The sequence below is a fragment of the Pararge aegeria genome, chromosome 1, assembly GCF_905163445.1.
Source record: "Pararge aegeria chromosome 1, ilParAegt1.1, whole genome shotgun sequence".
Taxonomy (NCBI): Eukaryota; Metazoa; Arthropoda; class Insecta; order Lepidoptera; family Nymphalidae; genus Pararge; species Pararge aegeria.
Genome location: NC_053180.1, coordinates 4,566,164 through 4,586,127, shown reverse-complemented (window position 1 = coordinate 4,586,127; position 19,964 = coordinate 4,566,164). Strand labels below are relative to the sequence as shown.

The window sequence follows — 19,964 nt, the reverse complement described above, 5'->3', positions numbered from 1 at the left end:
CGGCACCTGTTTTGATCCAAAATGTGCTGAGATCATAATTCTGAAATTCTACTTTCAAAGTACTATTCTCGCGTAATCCAAGAAATACCACTTTTGCCGCCACATCTTCGTCTCGAATAATATCATCAACAGTAGAAAACTTAATATTAAAAACGTCTTAATATCCAAGAGTTCGATCTATTATTGCAGATAAATGTTGAATCACAGAGTTTTTAAACGTGATTTCGTTTTGTTCCGTATTTGAGCAGTACTACAAACTCTTTGTGAACTTTCTCGAAATGTTCTTATAATTTGCTCGGTTTCATGCTCTCTGGATTGAGCACTTTATTACATAAAACACACTGAGGCTTTTCCATATTTCTGTCCACAATATTCGTAAAACCCCATTGTAAAAATGCTTCTTTATATGAGCGCTTTTTTCCGGATGTAGGAAGCCATGACAACTAAATCAATCATAAAAAATGTTACAGATAATAGATAAGTACATTAACAAACTATTACTAGTATCAATTTAAACAAAATACAATAATATTACTATTTGTCAGGTTTGATACCACGTACCATTCGTACGTGCCTACGTACCAGCATCATTGTCACAAAACATACACATACGTAAAACAAAAGTACGTGGTTTAGAGCCCGATAAATAGTAATAAAATATAACTGATATGGTACTTACCTTCAAACACAGATTAGAATTAGGTATTTTGTTTTCTAAGTAGGTAGGTAAGGTTGAGTCGCCTAAGTTCGGACTTCTAGGGAGTACGGTGAGGACCGTATTGCAAAATATTTTTTTATTCTTGTATTGGAATACTTACAATACAAGAATACCGTTTGACTTACAGTTATATTTTCATCACTGAAAGGAAATTCAGGTGCAAAAAATGGTTCAATTTAAATGATGTCGTGAAGCAATAGGCGCCTACACAAGTAAAAAATATTTTTTAGGCAAGTAGGAAGGGGTTACAAGAGGGTTTAAGGCTGATCTCACGTTGTAACAAAAGTTAGTCTAGAGTAAAGAATCTTCTCGTGGCGCGCCTCGTTTTGCTACCTGCACTGTTAAACAAATCTGACTTTACCTAAACGTAAACCGTTAATAAAAAAACATTAGTTTAAAAAAAATGGCGAAATAGACGGATTTCACTACCACGTCGGGAAAGGCCATCTGATGAAAAAATTTTATATAAAGTTCACTCAATTTAAACATCATCTATTTATTATTTTGGAAACTGCCCCCCCGATTGTGTAAAAATTGCCGATCAAAATCGTATTCATTTGATGGAATTAGTGTCAAAGTAAAATATTCCTTGACTGTATTAATTTTGAAATCACAAATTCAGTACAACCAATTTTACCATGGAGCGTTATGGAGCTTTAGTACATACCTAAACGTATAAGAATGCATACAAGAAATTGAGCTCTAAATCAATGATGTTATGGTTTATTTTACTTGACGAACTTTTGACGATTTTGATCGGCAATTTTTAGACAATCGGGGTGCTTATTATATTATTATACAGATTTAAAAATTCCTTTGATTAAAAATGAACTTTTAACTATTCTTTGAAAACTGATTCAAATAGGTAACCAAAAATTAAACCTATACCTACCTACGATTGGTACGATTGGTGGGTTTCCTACGATTCGTACCAATCCAAAGTATAATTTATTATAAGTGCGAAAGTGTCTATCTATCTGTCTGCTAGCTTTACACGGTCCATCTGCTTAGCCGATTTTAACGAAATTTTGTTACTGAGATAGTTGTCCGGAAAATCAAAGAGTTCCCACGGAAATTAAAAAACCTAAATCCACATGGACAAAGTCACAGGTATTATCTACTGTAAAATAATTTAAAAGAAAATCTTTGCAACCGGTTTGGTTTTATCGACTAGATAGTAGGTTAATAATTGAAACTTAAAAGTAAATTGAATTCTCATCAGAATCCACAAAAAAGAAGTTTGATGTTACAGGGTTTTGTGTTAAAACTACTTTTTTTACTATCAATATCGCGGGAACATCATCGCGATCAATTTTCTTTGTCATTCTAAATGATAGTGTTGGTTTTTTAATTGTTTTGTAAAATCTTATTGAGTAAAAGAGTTTCTCGTCTATTAGTTAAACATTTTCAATTTGTCCCACGTAGTACGTCCATTTTTGTCTAGTATGATATCTTACTAAGACGTCATCCCCAGAATAATATGTGGGGGCTTGAAATTCTTCATTAAATTGGTCTGCATCAGGTGTGAAATCTTTTGCCTGTAAAGAATTGACAGAAGTAGTATTATCTGATTCTATATCCATTACATCTGAATCGCTATAGCTGCTGATGGAACCAGAAACACTAGTAGTTGTAGAAGAACGTCGTCTATATCTGGCTTTGCACAGTCCCGATGGTCCTGGTTTGGCCTCCTTGTAAATTTTCGTGGAATCGTAAACCTTATGATTTGGTTGTGCGTTTTTGTGTGGTTCGATCCTGGTATTCAAAACCTTATTAAATGTTTGTTTTTAACTGTTTTGATGTCTTTTTTTAAGTTGGGTGTTACTATTTAAAAAAGTATTTTCTTTTTCCGCTAGTTTATCAGTTTTGTAATATTTTTGGTTTCTAGTATTGAACACTTTTTCTACTTCTTCGGTATTTCGTTTTTTAATTACTATATTGGAAATTATTTTAACTTTTGGAGAATGTGGTTTTTGCTTCTGTAAACAAGGAGGTAGATCATTTACATCTTTTGCCGTAAATGGTCGTAATTGACAGTCATTTTTTGTAATATTTGTCAAGTAAACAACATCATCAGTTGTTTTGGAAGAAGACTGTGCGTTTTCTAGAGATAATTTTTGTTCTGTCTCTTTCTTTTTTTCTAAATACGTACGTGTGATGACTTCTGCTCCACTGGCTACGCGAGTTAATTTAGTAGCAGTTTTACTTTGAGGGTGTTGTTTAATTTTGGCCAGTAGAAGTTCTTCAAAACTTATTGCTTCATTTGGTTTCGTTAGTTCAGGATTTTCATCCCCGGTGGACATAGATAAGTCAATGTGTATAACTTTGTTTATGACATTCGTGCAAAGTTGTGAAAGAGTCTTGATATTTATTTCCTTGGAGTATTTTGAAGTTTGTGTTTTTGCCATCTTTTTAAAGCTGCAGGATCAAATTTTTCTTTAGGAATGACAGTCGGATTTTAGGAGTAGATCCCTCCCTTTTTGAAGCCGTTTCTTATAACTTCGGGCTTTGTCTTGTGCCATGCTTCCGCAAACTTGCGAGCAAAGGCTTGCTTACGTACTTTGATACCAATATTCTCCCTCTGCCAAGTAACAAGCTGTACGTCCCATATACTTTTAAAGGATTTAAATACTGCTAAATCCAATGGCTGGAGTAGATGAGACGTATGTGCAGGTAGTTTTAATATAATCAGACCATTTTCTGCTGCCAAAGCTACCACTCTCTCGTCGACATGAGTTACGTGGCCATCGTACACCATCAACTGGGGTCTCTCTGTACCCAAACTCGGTATTACGTGATTTAACATGTAGTTAAAAAAAATCTCCGTCTCCATCCACCCACGCTTACTCGCAGCATAAGCAAGCTCAAAGTCGTATGTCCCTTTATCCTCTAACATCCATTCCTCGTAGACATGTTTTCCTTTAAATACATTAAAGGGTTTATTTTGTCACCTGCCGCGTTAACTTTGGTTAGGACGGTAATATTTTCTTTGCCTGTACCAGCAGTTGTTCTGGTACATGGCTGACCAATGGCACCAACAACTTTAGTCTTCATTGGATCTAGAGAAACAGATGTTTCGTCTAGATTCCATATTTTTCGCGGATCGTTAATTTTGTACTTTGTGAGTATTTCTTTCAAGAGAGTAAAATATTCATCAATGACAAATGGATCTGTCATTCGTTTTCGCACAGCTTCTACTGCTTGGGGTTTCTTTACAGATAGTTTATGTCGCTCCCTAAAAGACACGAACCACTTGGTGCCTGGTCTGTTTTCTTTAAACGGTGTTTTTAAATTGTTTTTTTGTACAAAAGCCGCTACTAAATCTAATACTTCCTCTTTTGATAAACCCCAACCCCATTTGTCAAGTGTGCGCAGATATTCAGTAATTGCAATATCTAATTTGCTTCTGTATTTTGTTTTAATTACTACCACTGTCGAAAACGCTTTTTCGCACAAATATGTGCTCGAAAAAGGTAAAAACAATTTTAGTGCTTCCTCTGCTATGCTGGGATAAACTTTGAGATATTTTACCCAAAATAGTGCCTTATCCATTTTCTCAAAATCATATTTGGCAGCAGAATCATTTTTAATTTCCAAAGCCTGTTCTTGGAACATATCTGGCAACGCGTCTATATCGACGTGAAAAGGATCGGTCGCCAATCGATAAATGTTATTATCGCATGAGTTCGGAAAATAACGCTGAAATTCGTCAGTGAGCTGCTGCAAATGGTTTGATATTTTATTCGTGGTATCAGTTTCATCCAAAACTTCCTTAACACGTTAAACGCCAAGTAATAAATGCAAATCTTTCTAAACAGGCCATGTCAGACAATGTTGACCGGCACTTGTATGTCTCGTTCGGGCCGTGGGGGACAATGCTGTCCGACGGTCAGAGCTATTTTCAAACTTCTCCTTTGAGCCGCCGGGCATTAGTTTTATGATGTTTTGTATATAGCATGACCCGCGCGGCTCCACAGAACAATGTGGATATCGCAGCACTCAAAGATTTTAATTTCTTATTGAAAATTTTTGCCACTTTCTACATAGATTTTTTTCCAACTCTAGTGTAGTCCAACAAATTGTTTACTGGATGTATTATGATTAATAAATTATTGAAATGGAATACCTATAGGGTTGGTAAATTACGTAATACAGGAATAACCAATTAAATTGAGCTTTTATTTAAAATTATATAAAATATCTTAAGACTATTAACTAACTAAAAAATATGAGATCGTTCTGAGACCATTCTTGTTTTAAATCACATTCATAAAATATTACTAAAATTTATAGTAGAGATACATTATTAAAAAGTAAAAAAAAATGAATTGCTTTCAATATTTTAAGCGAAACGATGGGCTTTATTAAAGCAATCCAAACACAAAAATGGTTTGTTTGGACAATCGTCACAAAACGTTTGAACTTTTTTTACTTTGTTTTTAGCCTGTTTTCTTCCTTGACTCTGTACAATGTTCTTATAACACTGAGAGCATGATCTCCTAACAATTGAACTCTTCCCTTCTTTCTTCACCAGTTTGTGTTTCAACCTCTTAGGTCTTTCATCCTGAATTTCTTTTATATTTGTTTGCATACAAAAAGATTCCACAATACTTTTTCTAAAGTTACTTATAGGGATCTTTTTATTTGTAACTTTTTGATACAAAATATAGGCGTTGACCAATGAAGTATTGAGCAATAAATTAATGGCAAGCTTCTTGTGCCACTTAAGAGATTTTCTCAAAGGTGTTGAATAAGCAGCCAATTGATCAGCCAAATCAACTGCCCCTTTTACTTTATTATAGTCCACAACAATTTTTGGTTTTGAAACAATTTTGTCACGTTTATTAACATCGTGAAATTGTATTGAATGCTTCGTGGATAGCACATATACGTCACGCTTGTCCTTCCATTTCATCATGGTTATGCCATCAAAGCTCTCGGCTGCAGCAAACTCGCCTTTTCTGAGTTTAGCTGTAACAACATCTTTAGGCAACTTTCTTCTATTTTTGCGAATGGTGCCTACCAGGTGCGTTTCTTGGTCTATTAGCTGTCGTGCCAAATCTACGCTTGTATACCAGTTGTCCGTATAAAGAGTATGTCCTTTATTCAACAAATCTCCGCACAAAGACATAACAACATTTGTCGGTGTATTATTAGTCTCGTCATTTTTACCTGCGTAAATGCTTACTTTATAGGTATACCCCGGAATTGTGCATAGTTTAAACTCCTTTATGCCATACTTATGACGCTTTTGTTTATTATATTGACGAAATATTATCCTTCCACGGAATGGCACCATGCTTTCATCGATACAGATGTCTTCAGTAGGTGTATAATTTTTTTTAAAATTAGAGTTTAGATTTTCGATTAGCTGGCGAACTCGATGCAATCGATCTTCTTTGTTATGGTCGTCATTGTCAGAAAAATGAAGCATTTGCAAAAGCAATTCAAAACGGTTGCGAGACATCACAGTTCTCGAAAACGGGTGCCCGGTTATTTTGTCTTTTGACCAATAATCCGCCAATTTGACAAGCTTCACCAAACCCATAAATAAAATCAAGCCAAAAAATTGCTTCATCTCTGTCAAGTTGGTAGGATGCCACTTTCTAATACGTGCACTGGGAGTAGCTTCAGGCATATTCGTTATTTTAGCAATAGCATAGCAGTTAGTGTGATTCACTATTTGTTGAAGTATATCGTCGGTTAGAAACAGCGAATAAAAATCTACGGGTGACTTATTAGACATTGATAATTTGACGTGCAACGGAGCACCCGAAATTTCGGTGAAAGGAATAATCTTGCGTTGGTTACCTTTTGGTTCAGTCCAAACATTCGTTGATGGTGTACTTCCTGAAGTATCTGGACCAACTGCCTCATTTTCGCTGATCTCACTATCCGATTGAATTATACGACGCCTCTTTTTTTTTGTGGGTAATATTTGATAGTCATCTTCATCCTCTGAACTCAGTTGAAAACTATTGTTTAGCAATGATATTTCGATATCATTAAGTTGTGTCAAAATGTCCTCTGTGATTTCAAAACCATCATCGTCAAAGTCAGCCATTATAATGCAAGTAATTAGCGAATTTCTTTGATGCGTAGGTATTACGGGTTGGCGGGAAAAACACAGCTCTAACCTAGAGCGGGTAACGTATCGTCCTGCGAAATGCTTGCGAAGCACTAAAGGGGAGCGGGAGGATAGCGAATTGCGCGTACGGCTGAGTGGTGGGAGCGGGACGGAAGGGTAGTGCGGGCGGAGTACTTCTCGGCCAGCAAGCGGCGCGGCGGCGCAGCGTAGGTAGAATGGGCGACAACGTGACCCGCGCGGCGCGCTCCGTATGAAATGCAGATGACCATCCGCAGGGGGCCATCGGGGACAATGATGGGCGACATGAGCTATTGTCGTTATTAAACTGTTTTAATCAGTCTCCTTAATACTGTAATAGTTTAAAACGTTTCACTATTCATATGCACTAATAAAACAAAAAAGGATTTTTTGACATATGACAACTTTTTTGTATGGCTAGCGGAGAAAGTCGAGTGTCGCCCAGTATTGTCCGACACGGCGTTGAACGTGTTAAAGCGCACTTCTTCTATGATCAAAAATAATTTAGGAAAGCAGGAATAATTGCATGCCAAAATTTTGCGTTTCCAGAGTTGCAACTTCTCAATGTATGTCGTGATGGCATCCCGATGATATATTATGTTCGAATCTCCACCTTGTAATTTCAAGTTCAATGAGTTCATTGAATCAAACACATCTGATAGATAAGCAAATACTACTTGAACCCATGGTTTTCTGAATTCCACCTCACTTTGTTTTTGAATTTCTAAAAACTGAATGACTTCATCTCGAAGTTCAAATAATCTTGCCAACATATGTGACGTTACATTTCATAATGAACCATGTCCATATAGTTTCATTGGTAGAGAAGTTTTTTTTTTCATTATCCAGTTAAAACTACTTTATAATGGGAAAAAAGTAGTTTTTAATATCTATTTATGTCATTGGAATATCTTATCCTAATAATGTTATTACGTAAATTCGATAAATTGGAACAAAATTCACATTTTTTTAATGGACTTAGATAATGAATATCAAAAAGAGCCAAGTCCATTGGACTTAGTTTAGTCTGCTGAAATTAACATCGGGACTTAGTGCATTTTGTTTAATCGCATATTGATGGGACGGATTCAGGCTAAATAACAAGCTTTATACGATTTTGTAAGTTTTTATGAAAAATAAAGTTTTACTTATACAAACCTAAAGAATCGGACTCGTAAACTTATTAGAAAACTGAAACTTAAAAAAATAACTAAATAAATTATGCAAATACTTATTTGAATAGTATTAAAATTCTTGCCAGTTCTTTACAGTAGAATCTAAATTCCGAACCAGTGGAAGTGGCAAATGAATTGTGCCTTTATAAAAAAAAGTTATACATATTAAGCAAATAAAAAATTTAATTCAATAACACATTATAAACTTTAACTCAATAACACGTTATGTTTTTCAACACACTTGCTCATAAAGTGGCTCTAGGTTCACCGCAGTTAGGCACATAAAGACACCTATTATTCAAACCGTGACTTTTCCATTACTATTATTCACATGTGAGTTATAGTTTATATTGGTTGAGTTGCTTTATTCTTAAAAAAAAATATTGAATAGAATCAAGGTTACTTTGCGGAATTCCATGATCTTTGAAAATTAAATTTTTTTCAAATATTGTTTTCAAAAAATTTTTCATTTTTAATTTTTGTTTTATTTTTTGTTTTTTTTCATAAAATTTTTCAAAAAATTTCTTCAAAAATATTTTTTTTTGGGAATTTTTTTTTTAAATATTTTTTTATAATTTTTATCCAAAAATATTTTTGGAATTTTTTTTTTTCAAAAATTTTTTTTATTTTTTATTTAATGTAGCTTAGTAGTAAAAAATTACTACCTGAAATGTCCAAGGAAAAATTATTTTTTAGTATTATTTTCTTCACAAGTGTGTTGAAAAACGTCGTATGATACACGTGTGTATTGATGATTACCGTCCTCGGCTATCTAACCTAACGGCTCGGGCCTCAATAGCGCCTCAGCGGCAATCACCAAGATTTCACACTTGTACCATAATGTACTATTATAAGATTTATGTATCTAACTAAATATTTGAATAGTATCGCAAAAAAATCATCATTCTCATGATAGTTTAAAAAAAATTACTGAATAAATAAAGTCTTTAAACTTAATCAGATTCATAAACTTATCAACTTGAATCGTATACAAACAACAAAATGAAGATTTTTAAAAGTTACAAGCAATTAATAAAACAGCAAAATCAGTCTGACTCTGACACATCAAAATTATTTTCACGATAATTTAGATGCCTCGAGTTTTTTATAATTTCAGAATTATTTTTGCTTCACACCTGAATCGAAAGAACGTAAAAAACGAAAAGTATTTTGTTACACGAAGTCTAGTATTTCTTCCATTTCTTGTTCACAACATGCGTCGTCTTCACGTGTTTCCACGTTAGAGTCCCTTTCAAAAATGTTCCTGTAGAAGCTCAAGTAGTCTAACTGCAACCATTTCTGTCCAAAATGTTTGATTAATAATTTTTTCACATCATTAAGTTTAGCTTCGGTCACCTTCACTCCAACACTCAATTGATCTGGAACTAGATGAGTGAAATTACGGGTAGGACGTAACAAGCATTTGGCAACTCCAGTATCATTTTGATATGAAAGTTCGCCGCGGGCTAAGATGCGTCTTGTAGTCTTGCCTCTTTTCAAGACAACTCGTTTAACTTTAGTTATCTGAAAGTGCCACCGGCTTACATCTTTGAGAGTTTCTTTCACAGCAGATCTAAAATCGTATATAGGTACTTCTGTACCTAACTTGAAAATTTCAGCATGTTCGCTTATGATATTCTCATACTCTTCTGGTTTTACTATTGTTTCTATTTTCCGCACCCTTTTTTCGGTGAGTGCAAATACGCGGTCAGCGGGTAAAAATGAGTGACCCGTGACTGGAAAAATGATTTCAACTCGCTTTAACGTAGCTGGCGCCTCCGAGAACCATTTACTGACCATTCCTATCATTATTGAATTTTTATTTTGACCTCCACAGCCGTCGGCCATCAACCGAACGGTTTTTATGTTGTGAAGGTCAAAAGAATTTAGGCAGTGATACACCGCACTGCTGATTTCATTCGACGACTTTGCACTAATGTCCTCTGTCCACAAATAAGACCTCACATTACTTTTCTGTAAGACCGAGTGAGAAGAGCCTATGACAGCTGTGAAATTATACAAGTATAATTGTCTTGAATAGTAGGCGGCTTGATCCGCTACTTTTGGCAGGGGCAAATTCTTTTGACAATCAAAACTTAAAGTCAGGAGATCGTCATTTTCTTCGCGCAGTTTCAGGAAAAAAGCTTTCGCTCTTAATTTGTGGATTCGTAAATTGGTCATAAGTTTCTGTTTTTCTGCAACAGATTTTTCGTGTTTTATTTGTTCAGTTATTTGAATACAGGTAGAGCACACGTCTTGACGCGGCGTACCAAATCCAATATTAAAATATCGTGTAAAAACTTTTCTAAAAAAGGAATGAGTTACCGACATACCAGGTCCTGCTTGATCATTCTTTAGTCGGAACATCCTTGCTATACTCAAAGTGGGATCTAAGTATACACGATTTCTGTCCTTTCCTCTTGAATAATGCACTTCCAGGGGTTTTAATCTTTGAATGAACTTTTGTACAGCTTCTAATCGAGATCTGTATTCGAAGCTTTTTCGATCTCCTCCTCGTCTTTCGTGAGCTATTAAGCCAGATTCATGGTGTCTTTTTAAAACTCCCTTTAAACGCGTGGGTCTAATTCGAAGAATCTGTAAAAAAGCTCGTTTGCAAACATTTACTACTTCGCCAGTTTTATGTTTTCTTGTATAATATTTCACAGTCATCAGTTTAGCACTTCGACTCTGGTCTCGTGGCCTTTTTCTAGCTGTGCGTGTAGTTTTGCAATAATTTAATAGGAAATTATCTTGATCTATTTTGTTTTTAGTGAAATAAAAATTTTGATGAAAATGAAAAATATCATTTGAAGACAGTTCATTACATTTGTAGAAGATATTCTTATGGCCGTGATCACAAGTGGGTTTTACTGGAAGACCTGGAGCTGAATACCTAAAAATAAAAATATCAAATTAAATACTATTTAAGGCAATAATAATTCAATAATCATCATCATCATCATTAACAGCCTATAATAGTCCACTGCTGGACTAAAGGCCTCTCCCAACAACGGGAGGATTTGCCCATAATCACCACGTTGGTGATCGCAGTAGATGGCAGTAGTAGCACAGAGGACGCTGCTGCCCGTTCTCCGTTATATTCCCTTAGTCGCCTCGTACGACACGCGCGGGAAGAGGAGGGGTGGTGACAACTGTATTCTAATCTGCCGTCACCACACGGCACTTCAATAATAAATAAGTCTAAACAATACTAATCCTTAAAAAAAATTTTGAACAAAAACTCATAAATTAGTAATGTCAAATAATAAACTAATCCTATACAATTATAAATGCGAAATAAATGCTTTTTGTAACAATTTTGTTTTGGAAAGAGCAACTGCTGAGTTTCTCTCCGGCTCTTCGCAGCAGAATCAGCATTCCGAACCGGTGGTAGATTCCTGACATGTCATAAGAGCCACAAGCTAGCCTACGTGAAGTAAATGATTTTGAATTTTTTTTTGAAAGTTTGTGAGGTGGTTGATGAATAATTCCATTTGGCTGAAATTTGGAATATATACCTACAGCGTATGCCCAGGACTAGCACATAGATTACATTTTACTCCAGAAAATTAAAGAGTTCCCGTAGAAATTAAAAACTTTAATTACCGCGGATGAAGTCGCGGGCATCATCATTCGTGCTTTACTAGTTTTCAACATAAATGTCGTAAATTAATGTTGAACAAACAATAAGTGCACTAAAAATTCAAAAATGAGACCAAAAATGAGTGCTTACAAGATATTACATTGTAACATTCAACTACGAATGCGGCCCTGGACGACCGGCATGAACCAACCTATGAAGAGCTATTCACTTTAACAAACACTTACAGTTTTTCCTTCAATTTCTCACGTTTCTGCTTAGATTTTGGAAACAGTCTTTTCCTAGACTTTTCTGGAGGCACTATTGGTATTCCTTCCATAGCTTATATCAAAAAATTGGTGTTAAAAACAAAATTTATGAGAGACACACAGATCACTAGTCAACACTCCGCGAGCAACTGACGGCCATCTTAGAATCATATTAAGCTGTGATTGGTCAAAATGGATTTGGTTTGTTTTGATGTCACAAAGCACGCGGACTTGGTTCGTTTTGAAAAAATCTGCTACTTTTAAGACTAATTTTGTTCTAAAATCGCTGGACTTGAGTCAATTTGGTAAAACACAAAATGTATAAAATTTATAGATCTTTCAAAAAATAAAAAAATCTTATAAGCCGGTAAAAGTGGACTTGGTTCGTTATGAAATGTATCGTCACATATTACCTTTCGAGCGCCAACGCACTTCGGTATGAAATAATAGTGTCTTGTGTTCTGTGCCCAAATCTTCACAAAGGGCCTTAAAAAGCCGCGTATTTAATGCACTCTTTTTAACATAATTTACAATTTTGATGCATAGTTTTAATATATCGTAGAGTTCGTTTGAAAGTGTCTTAGCCGCCAGGGCTTGACGGTGTATAAAACAGTGAATGGTAATTACGTTCGGATTTTTTTCTCTGACTAACTGTACGAATCCTGAGCGAGATCCAAGCATTGCCGGAGCGCCGTCTGTGCATACGCCTATCAACTTTGTCCATGACAATTCATGTCTGTCAAAGAATTCTGAGATTGCTGTCATTATATCACTCGCTTTCGAAGTTGTCGTTAACTCTTTAGAAAACAACAACTCATCTTTAATTGTTTCGTTTTTTGTGTATCGCACGAAAACTATCAGTTGACAACATTGTGCAACATCCGTACTCTCGTCCAACTGTATTGCAAAAAAAGTTGACGCTTTCACGGCCTCCACTACTTGATTTTTAATATCTTCAGCCATATCATCAATGCGACGTTTGACAGTGTTGTCAGAAAGAGATATTTGTGAAAGTTTTTGTTTACTTTCTGATCCCAGTACAATATCAGCTGCTTTCAACAAGCAGGGTTTGATGAGAGTTTCTCCGACACTGTGGCTTTTTTTGGCCTTTGCGATGAGTAGCGACAATTCAAACGAAGCTTCAAGTACTTTCTCAGATGACTGAGAAAAGGATCCAGCACTATCCAATTTCATGCGTTTTAAACTTGCAGATTTTGTAGCAAAAAACTCCTTCGGCTTGTCCTTTAACGCGCTGTGTTTCGTTGTCATATGTCGTTCCAGACGCGTAGGTCTCATAGCATCATTACTCAACACTTCATAACAAATAACACATTGCGGCTGGTCGATACCATTTTTTTGTATAGCAGTAAAACCGTATTTAATGTAATCGTCATTTTATTTGCGTTTTTTTGCCGAACTCATGGTTAAATAAAAGAAATAACCGGTCACTATATAAACACAAAACAACAGATCGCGTGTTTATTTTTGCAACAAAAGTACACGTGATCACTAGGCGCGTATGCAAACGATACTAAAGCGCGGGCGGTGCAAGTGCGGTGTGCGGCACGGGCGCCCCCCCTTAAATGTCATCGCGCCACCCTAGTGGGGCGCGCCCCCCACTTTGAAAATCAATGGTATAGGTAGTCGCTCGAAGCGTGTGTCTTCGATACTTTGTAGGCATTTGGCAATCTGTAAGTAACCATTAAATTTTTTTCCAAACTCCAGCGCACACGTCTGACCTATAGCAACGTCTTTCGCGGTCTGAGGGGAGAGACCGAATAAAATGACGGACCAAACTTCGTTGCTACCCGTGACAAATTTCGCTTCATTTGCGGTAAATTCTATGCATCCGTTCTTATGTCCCATCCGATCTTAGGCAATCCAACCTTATGTAATGCGAAACAATCGAAACGCGTTCGTCCACTCAAGCTCAAACACTGCTACTACACTACAAGGCACGCGAAGCAAGCGGAGGCGGCGGCGCGGGCGCGGGCAACCCCCTCCCCCTCCCTCACCGCCCGCTTGCAACATGGCGAACCGACGAACGAGTGCTAGAACGTGCACATTTTTGTCACGTGCGGTACTGCGCAGCGCTCTGTAACTTTTATGGTTTTTTTTTCTTTCTGATAATTAGGTTCTTTGTTACCCCCGTGAAATAGCAGCCCAGAACGTATAATAGGTTTATACGTTCTGGGCATGATGAAATCCTGTAAAAATATAAAAAAAACTGGTTTTAAAAGTCTATGATATTATCAATAATCAAGTAGGTACTATGAATGAATAGAGAAAATTTAAAGAGTTACTATACTATTTTATTGAATTTATAAATTAACTAGCTTTTGCCCGCGGCTTCGCACACGTTAAGTTTTATTTTTGATTTGTTAAATTTACTACAAAGGGTTAAAAAAAGGTCTTGCTGCTTATAGAAAAATATGAACGGAAATTACTTAGGCTCAACTCACACTGGCGCAGAGTCGAAGCGACGCGACGCGTCATGTTTTGCACGGTGACGCGCGCCTTCGCGAGGCGACGCGCGTCTTCGCGAGGCGACGCGCGATTGTGCGCGACGGCGCGTAGTGACGGAACCAGTTCAGAGACTTTCGAACATTCGTGAATGGTGCTCGCTCGACAGTATTATAATGGTTGATATCGATCTTATCATGATTGCTCTAATATCAGAAGCTGAAGAGGAAGAAAGTGAATTTACATCAGCAGCTGAGGATAGAAAAATAAAACGAAAATTTTGGGTTCACGAGTTATGGAAGAAAAGACATATACTTGGCGAATTCAGAACACTCTGTAGTAATGATTTAAGTCTGGACCCAAGATATTTTTATGATTATTATAAAATGGGTTTAGATAAGTTTGAAAATTTGGTAAATATTTTGAGGCCTCACATCCAAAAGCAAGAAACAAATTTAAGAATACCTATTTCCGTTGAAGAGCGGATATCAATATGCTTGAGGTAAGTACATTTTTAAGCTAGCTTAGATTTCCATTCTATTCTATTCTAAAGCATTAAAATAAAAATAAAAAATGTAAATTGATTAGGAAGAGTCAAAAGCATTTATTTTAATTTACATAGATTTATTTATCTTTAATTTTACGCGCATTATTAAGTACACAAGGACAGTTCTTCGAAAACTGATACCATGCATATCTACCTATCACATAATTTTAAGCTAAAATCTACATCACATTATTTCCGGAAAGTACAGGCGTAGGTATGACAAAAAATAAGTATTTATAATTTTTTGGAGAACCGTCCCTTATACCGTAAATCATGGCATTAAATCAGTCATACATAACGTCATTAACTGTAGTCATTATCACCATCCCTTTGTTGCCGCGTCGTCGTCCCAATCGGCAATGGTATGTATGGTGAAGGTGGCAGGTCGAGATCTTCCATACGATCTTCCACACGATATCTCGAAGAAGTGCTATTTTCGAACTGATTAGGGATTATGCTGTTGCTACTGGATGACGTTTTTGACTGCATTGAGTATGTGTTAGAAGGAGTATAAATGGTTGGTAGCTGTGTTGTATAATACCCGGTATTTGGCTGCATTTTATAAGTGTTGGAATTAGAAATACAGTTAGTGGAATTAGATTGTAGCTGAAGACTTTCTGATTCGGTTCGTAGTTCTGTTGTATAGCCGATGGATGAAGAAGTATTTGCTTGCGTTGAGTTGATATTAGTTGTTTCAGGTTGAAAGGTGCACATTTCATTCGAAGCAACTTTTATTTCCGCGTCAGTTACTAAAAGCAATATCTGTCGTTTCAGTAGCACTTGCATTTGTATTGGCATCCGTTTAACCGTTTTGGACATAGAGAGAAAAAAAGTGTCCGTTGGATCTTCTTCTGTTTTCTTATTTTCCAAATATTGTGCGAATAACATTTGTGATAGTGGTTGTGACTTCTTTCGAGTAGTATCGGAATGACTGGATAATTGTGATTCGGGTCGAGATGGCGACGCAACGGACAAGTTTGTGTCGGTATCAGTGTTTACGTCATTTTCTTCGGAGCTCTCTAAGTTAGACGTCTGTGGTTTGTTCTGCAAGTATGGTTTTAAAAACTCCAATTCTTTTTCAAATCTTATTGGCTTATCATTTGATCTAGCAGAACCACTCTTAAACTGTCTTAGCCTAATTGCTTTCTTGTAACAATCTCGAATTCTTTTCCACCGCTTTTGACACTCTGCCTCTGAAAAAGGAACACAAAATAATTTTTAGGAACACAAAACAATTATCGTAACACAAAACAATTGTAACTCTTATTTTAATTCAATAAAATGTATTATTATATGTGTATTTTTTAATTGTTACAGATTTATGACTACAGCAATTAGCTTTCAAGCCTTAGCTCAAAGTTATCGAGTTGGATACAGCACTGTTTTAACAATTGTACATGAAGTTTCCGCAGCAATATGGAAACATTTACAGCCAATTGTCATGCCGAAGCCAACACAAGAATTATGGACTAAAATAGAGGAGGAGTTCAGAACCATATGGAATTTTCCTAATTGTATAGGGGCAATTGACGGTAAACACGTCAATATAAGAGCTCCCTGGAATAGCGGCAGTTTGTACTTCAATTACAAAAAATATTTTAGTACTGTCTTGTTAGCTGTTGTTGACGCAAAGTACAAATTCATTATTGTTGACATCGGAGCATATGGACGTAACAGCGATAGTGGCATATTAAACAATTCTAAATTTGGACAACGATTACAAAATAATACGATTGGTATACCGCCTAATAAAAGGTTGCCAGGTATGATAGAGGAAATGCCACTTGTTTTTGTAGGAGACGAAGCATTTCCCTTGTCCGAACACATCATGAGACCATATCCTGGAAATCAGGTGTCTGACAATCATGATAAGAAAATTTTTAATTATCGCTTAAGCCGAGCAAGGCGCTTAGTAGAAAGTGCTTTCGGAATTCTGACACAAAAATTTGAGGTTTTTCAAAAAAAAATAAAAATGCAACCAATGCATCTTGATTCTATGATTCTTGCATGCACATGTTTGCATAATTACGTAAGAGAAAATTACGAACTCGAAAACTTGGAATTGCCAAGTGATAGTATATTACAAGATATACGGTCAGTCGATTACCATACTATGACAAATGCCATGGTGATCAGAGAGACATTCAAATCTTATTTTATATCCGAGCATGGGGCAGTACCATGGCAAACTGAAATGATCAGACGATGTTAAAGAAGTGATCATAATGTTACGTAAATATAACTGTGTGTGTTTTGTACAGACAACAGCACGTCAAGTGTAACACTTGCACTACGAAAGCCGCCATTAGCACGAACGGAATAAATACGAGCTCAAGGTCAAACTGTTACGTTTGACGTGCTGTCGTCTGTACCTAAATGTAATAATAATTATATAGTACTTACCAGAAATTTGCATTTCACCGCTTACTTTTTGCCAGGCATTTTTCCTACAATTTTTATCACTGTAGGTTTTCGCCTTGACGTTAAACAGACAATCATACTTCTGTACTAAATAAATTAATTTTTCATCTTCGTCCATTGTCGTCGTAGTTCAGCACTGTCGTCCGTCCGTTGTGGTCGGCGTCTGACGCGTCACTGCGCCTGAGTACGCGCGGCGACTCGCGAATCCGCTCGACTCCAGCCGAGCGTCGGAGCGCGAATGCGCGCGTCAACGCGCGTCGACGCGCGCTTCCATATTTACATAGCACAAATTTGTACTTAAATAGTAGAACAATAAAGGTGAATATGCTTTAGGCGGAGAAATATGACGCGTCGCGTCGCTTCGACTCTGCGCCAGTGTGAGTTGAGCCTTAGAAAATCAGAAACTTTCATATACATTTTTATCCCCTATGAAATACGTATTTCTTTATTATAAATCGAAAACCTAAAATCAAAGTTTAATTGATGTAGCTTGAAAAATAAATTGATAAATGAAGAATTTTTTACAAACTTTCATCCCATATTTAACCCTGATGGAATTTAAAAAAATCCTTTCCTAGCGGACGCCTACGTTGTAATAACTATCTGTGTGCAAAATTTCAGCCCAATCCGTCAAGTGGTTCGAGCTGTGTGTTGATAGATCAGTCAATCAGTCGGTCAGTCAGTGACCTTTGCCTTTTATATATTTTGATAATATACAAGTTATCAGCTGCTCAATAAATATTTTACGCAAAAAGGGTAGGTTAGGTATACTTTCGAAAATTTGTGCAGTTATGCTGATAATGCGTTTGGTGAAAATAATTGGTCATATACAATTACCAATCAAGTAATCGGTGAGTACTAAAGCAAAAATGATAACTTTTAGTTTTTTAATCGATGAAGTGCGTTTGAAATAAAAAAAAATATTTTCTAAGATTACGTTGACGAAACAGAGACAACTATTGCAATATCCTGTACAACCAATAGCTTGGACATGGTAATTATTAATGATATTATCACTCGCGTTTAGATGTAATTAATGTTTTAAAAGATAAAATTTAATTAAAAAAAAAAAAATTAGGGATTTTTCATAAAATAAACTTCTTTCTAAAAATATAAGATAAAATTAAATTTATATTAAAAAAAAAATGAATTGAAATAAAAAGATAATTGTAAATAAGAAATGTGAATAATAAATGATTAAATGTAGATTAAAATTGTAGCTATATTTAATTAAAAATCGATTAAAATAATTTCTCAGCTTGAAATGACAGCTTAATTTATGTTATTTTTATTTATAAATAATAAAGACAAAAACAGGTTATATTGATAAAAAAAAATCTATTTCAGTTTAATACTCTATATTTAATAGAAGTGTGAAGTTGTTTACTCAAAACCTATTATGTCATTATTACTTTATAAAACTATTTACACTGTAACTTATAATTAATCTTACTTAAATTTGTATTGTTTATCGAAATTATTACTTACGAATAACTATTAATTAAATTTTATTCAATTATTTAAATGTATATATATATATATATATAGATTATTTATTTATTATTCATAATTAACAATTCATCTCAAGGCCAGCGGATAGACAATATTTTATGTTTTCTTATTTGGCGTATAAATGTACAAAAATTTTGGATTTCCTAATCTTGAGCAAGCAACATAAAGCTGGCCATGTGAAAAACATGCACTTGATAAATTTAATCCCGTAACTTGTAGCGACTAACCTTGAGCTTTGTTAATCGTCATCGCAAAAGCAAGGCGAATCGGAAACTGTAATCGTTTAAATGTGAATGGTAAATCGCTAGGAATAATAGGAATACGTGGAATCAGAACATCTTCTCCTTTATATTTTCCGACTATATAAGTTATTTTTTATTTTATTGCTTTATTTTTATTTTCAATAACAAATGATATATTTGAAGTTAGCTGATTTGCTTTTTAAATAAATTATATTTTTTTGTTTACAAAAGAAGGTTAGTTATTTCTTTTATTTTCTTATTTAATATAAGTTGTAAAATAACTCATTGAATTTAATGAGAAAACATTTTATTGCATTCATTGCCGCATATAAAATTTTGAATCAGTTGATCGCTATAGAACTTAATGCATTGAAGCGCTATATGATGGTGATATTTAATAACATGGACATCATATTTACATTCTCCGTGGAAAAATACATGGTCATACCAATTTTTATGACAATCGGTTGAACGGGGCGTAAGTCGATACTTGACAGCGCCGCCTGGTGGGGAGTTACATCAATGGACATAGCATGTTCGTTTTCTCCGTGGAAAAATACATGGTCATACCAATTTTTATGACAATCGGTTGAACGGGGCGGAAGTCGATACTTGACAGCGCCGCCTGGTGGGGAGTTACATCAATGGGCATAGCATATAAACCTTCTCCGTGAAAAAATACATAAGCATACCAATTTTCATAATGATCGGTCAAATAGTTTCTGAGTTTATCGATGACATATATACAAACATCCTCTTTTATATATATAGATGACCACAAGCTCTCCATTAAGCAACACATCCTTTTACCATTGCCCAAACAAATTCACCACTGTATGGTGGTAACTGGGTTTATTTATTTATTTATTTATTTATTTATTGGGTCTACCAGCGATTTTACATAGATAAAAATAATATTACTTATCATATA

At 35.4% G+C, this 19,964-nt stretch overlaps 5 protein-coding genes across 5 annotated transcripts in view; 2 read left to right on the top strand and 3 right to left on the bottom strand.

Annotated features, from left to right (window-relative positions):
• Window positions 1–19,964, top strand: part of LOC120626989 — a 45,064-nt gene that overhangs the window by 20,599 nt on the left and 4,501 nt on the right. The gene's annotated exons all lie outside the window — the stretch shown is intronic.
• LOC120627608 lies at window positions 3,177–4,333 on the bottom strand. The gene is made up of 2 exons (XM_039895655.1): window positions 3,670–4,333; window positions 3,177–3,490 (listed from the first exon to the last, which is right to left on the bottom strand). The coding sequence occupies exons 1-2, from the start codon at window positions 4,331–4,333 to the stop codon at window positions 3,177–3,179; spliced, it is 978 nt and encodes a 325-aa protein (XP_039751589.1).
• LOC120627001 (piggyBac transposable element-derived protein 4-like) lies at window positions 4,939–6,981 on the bottom strand. Its single transcript, XM_039894842.1, has one exon. The coding sequence runs from the start codon at window positions 6,780–6,782 to the stop codon at window positions 5,061–5,063; it is 1,722 nt and encodes a 573-aa protein (XP_039750776.1). The 5' UTR covers window positions 6,783–6,981; the 3' UTR covers window positions 4,939–5,060.
• Window positions 14,454–17,262, top strand: LOC120627021 (protein ALP1-like). The gene is made up of 2 exons (XM_039894862.1): window positions 14,454–14,813; window positions 16,176–17,262. The coding sequence occupies exons 1-2, from the start codon at window positions 14,488–14,490 to the stop codon at window positions 17,068–17,070; spliced, it is 1,221 nt and encodes a 406-aa protein (XP_039750796.1). The 5' UTR covers window positions 14,454–14,487; the 3' UTR covers window positions 17,071–17,262.
• Window positions 14,810–17,416, bottom strand: LOC120627039. The gene is made up of 2 exons (XM_039894880.1): window positions 17,262–17,416; window positions 14,810–16,051 (listed from the first exon to the last, which is right to left on the bottom strand). The coding sequence occupies exons 1-2, from the start codon at window positions 17,395–17,397 to the stop codon at window positions 15,162–15,164; spliced, it is 1,026 nt and encodes a 341-aa protein (XP_039750814.1). The 5' UTR covers window positions 17,398–17,416; the 3' UTR covers window positions 14,810–15,161.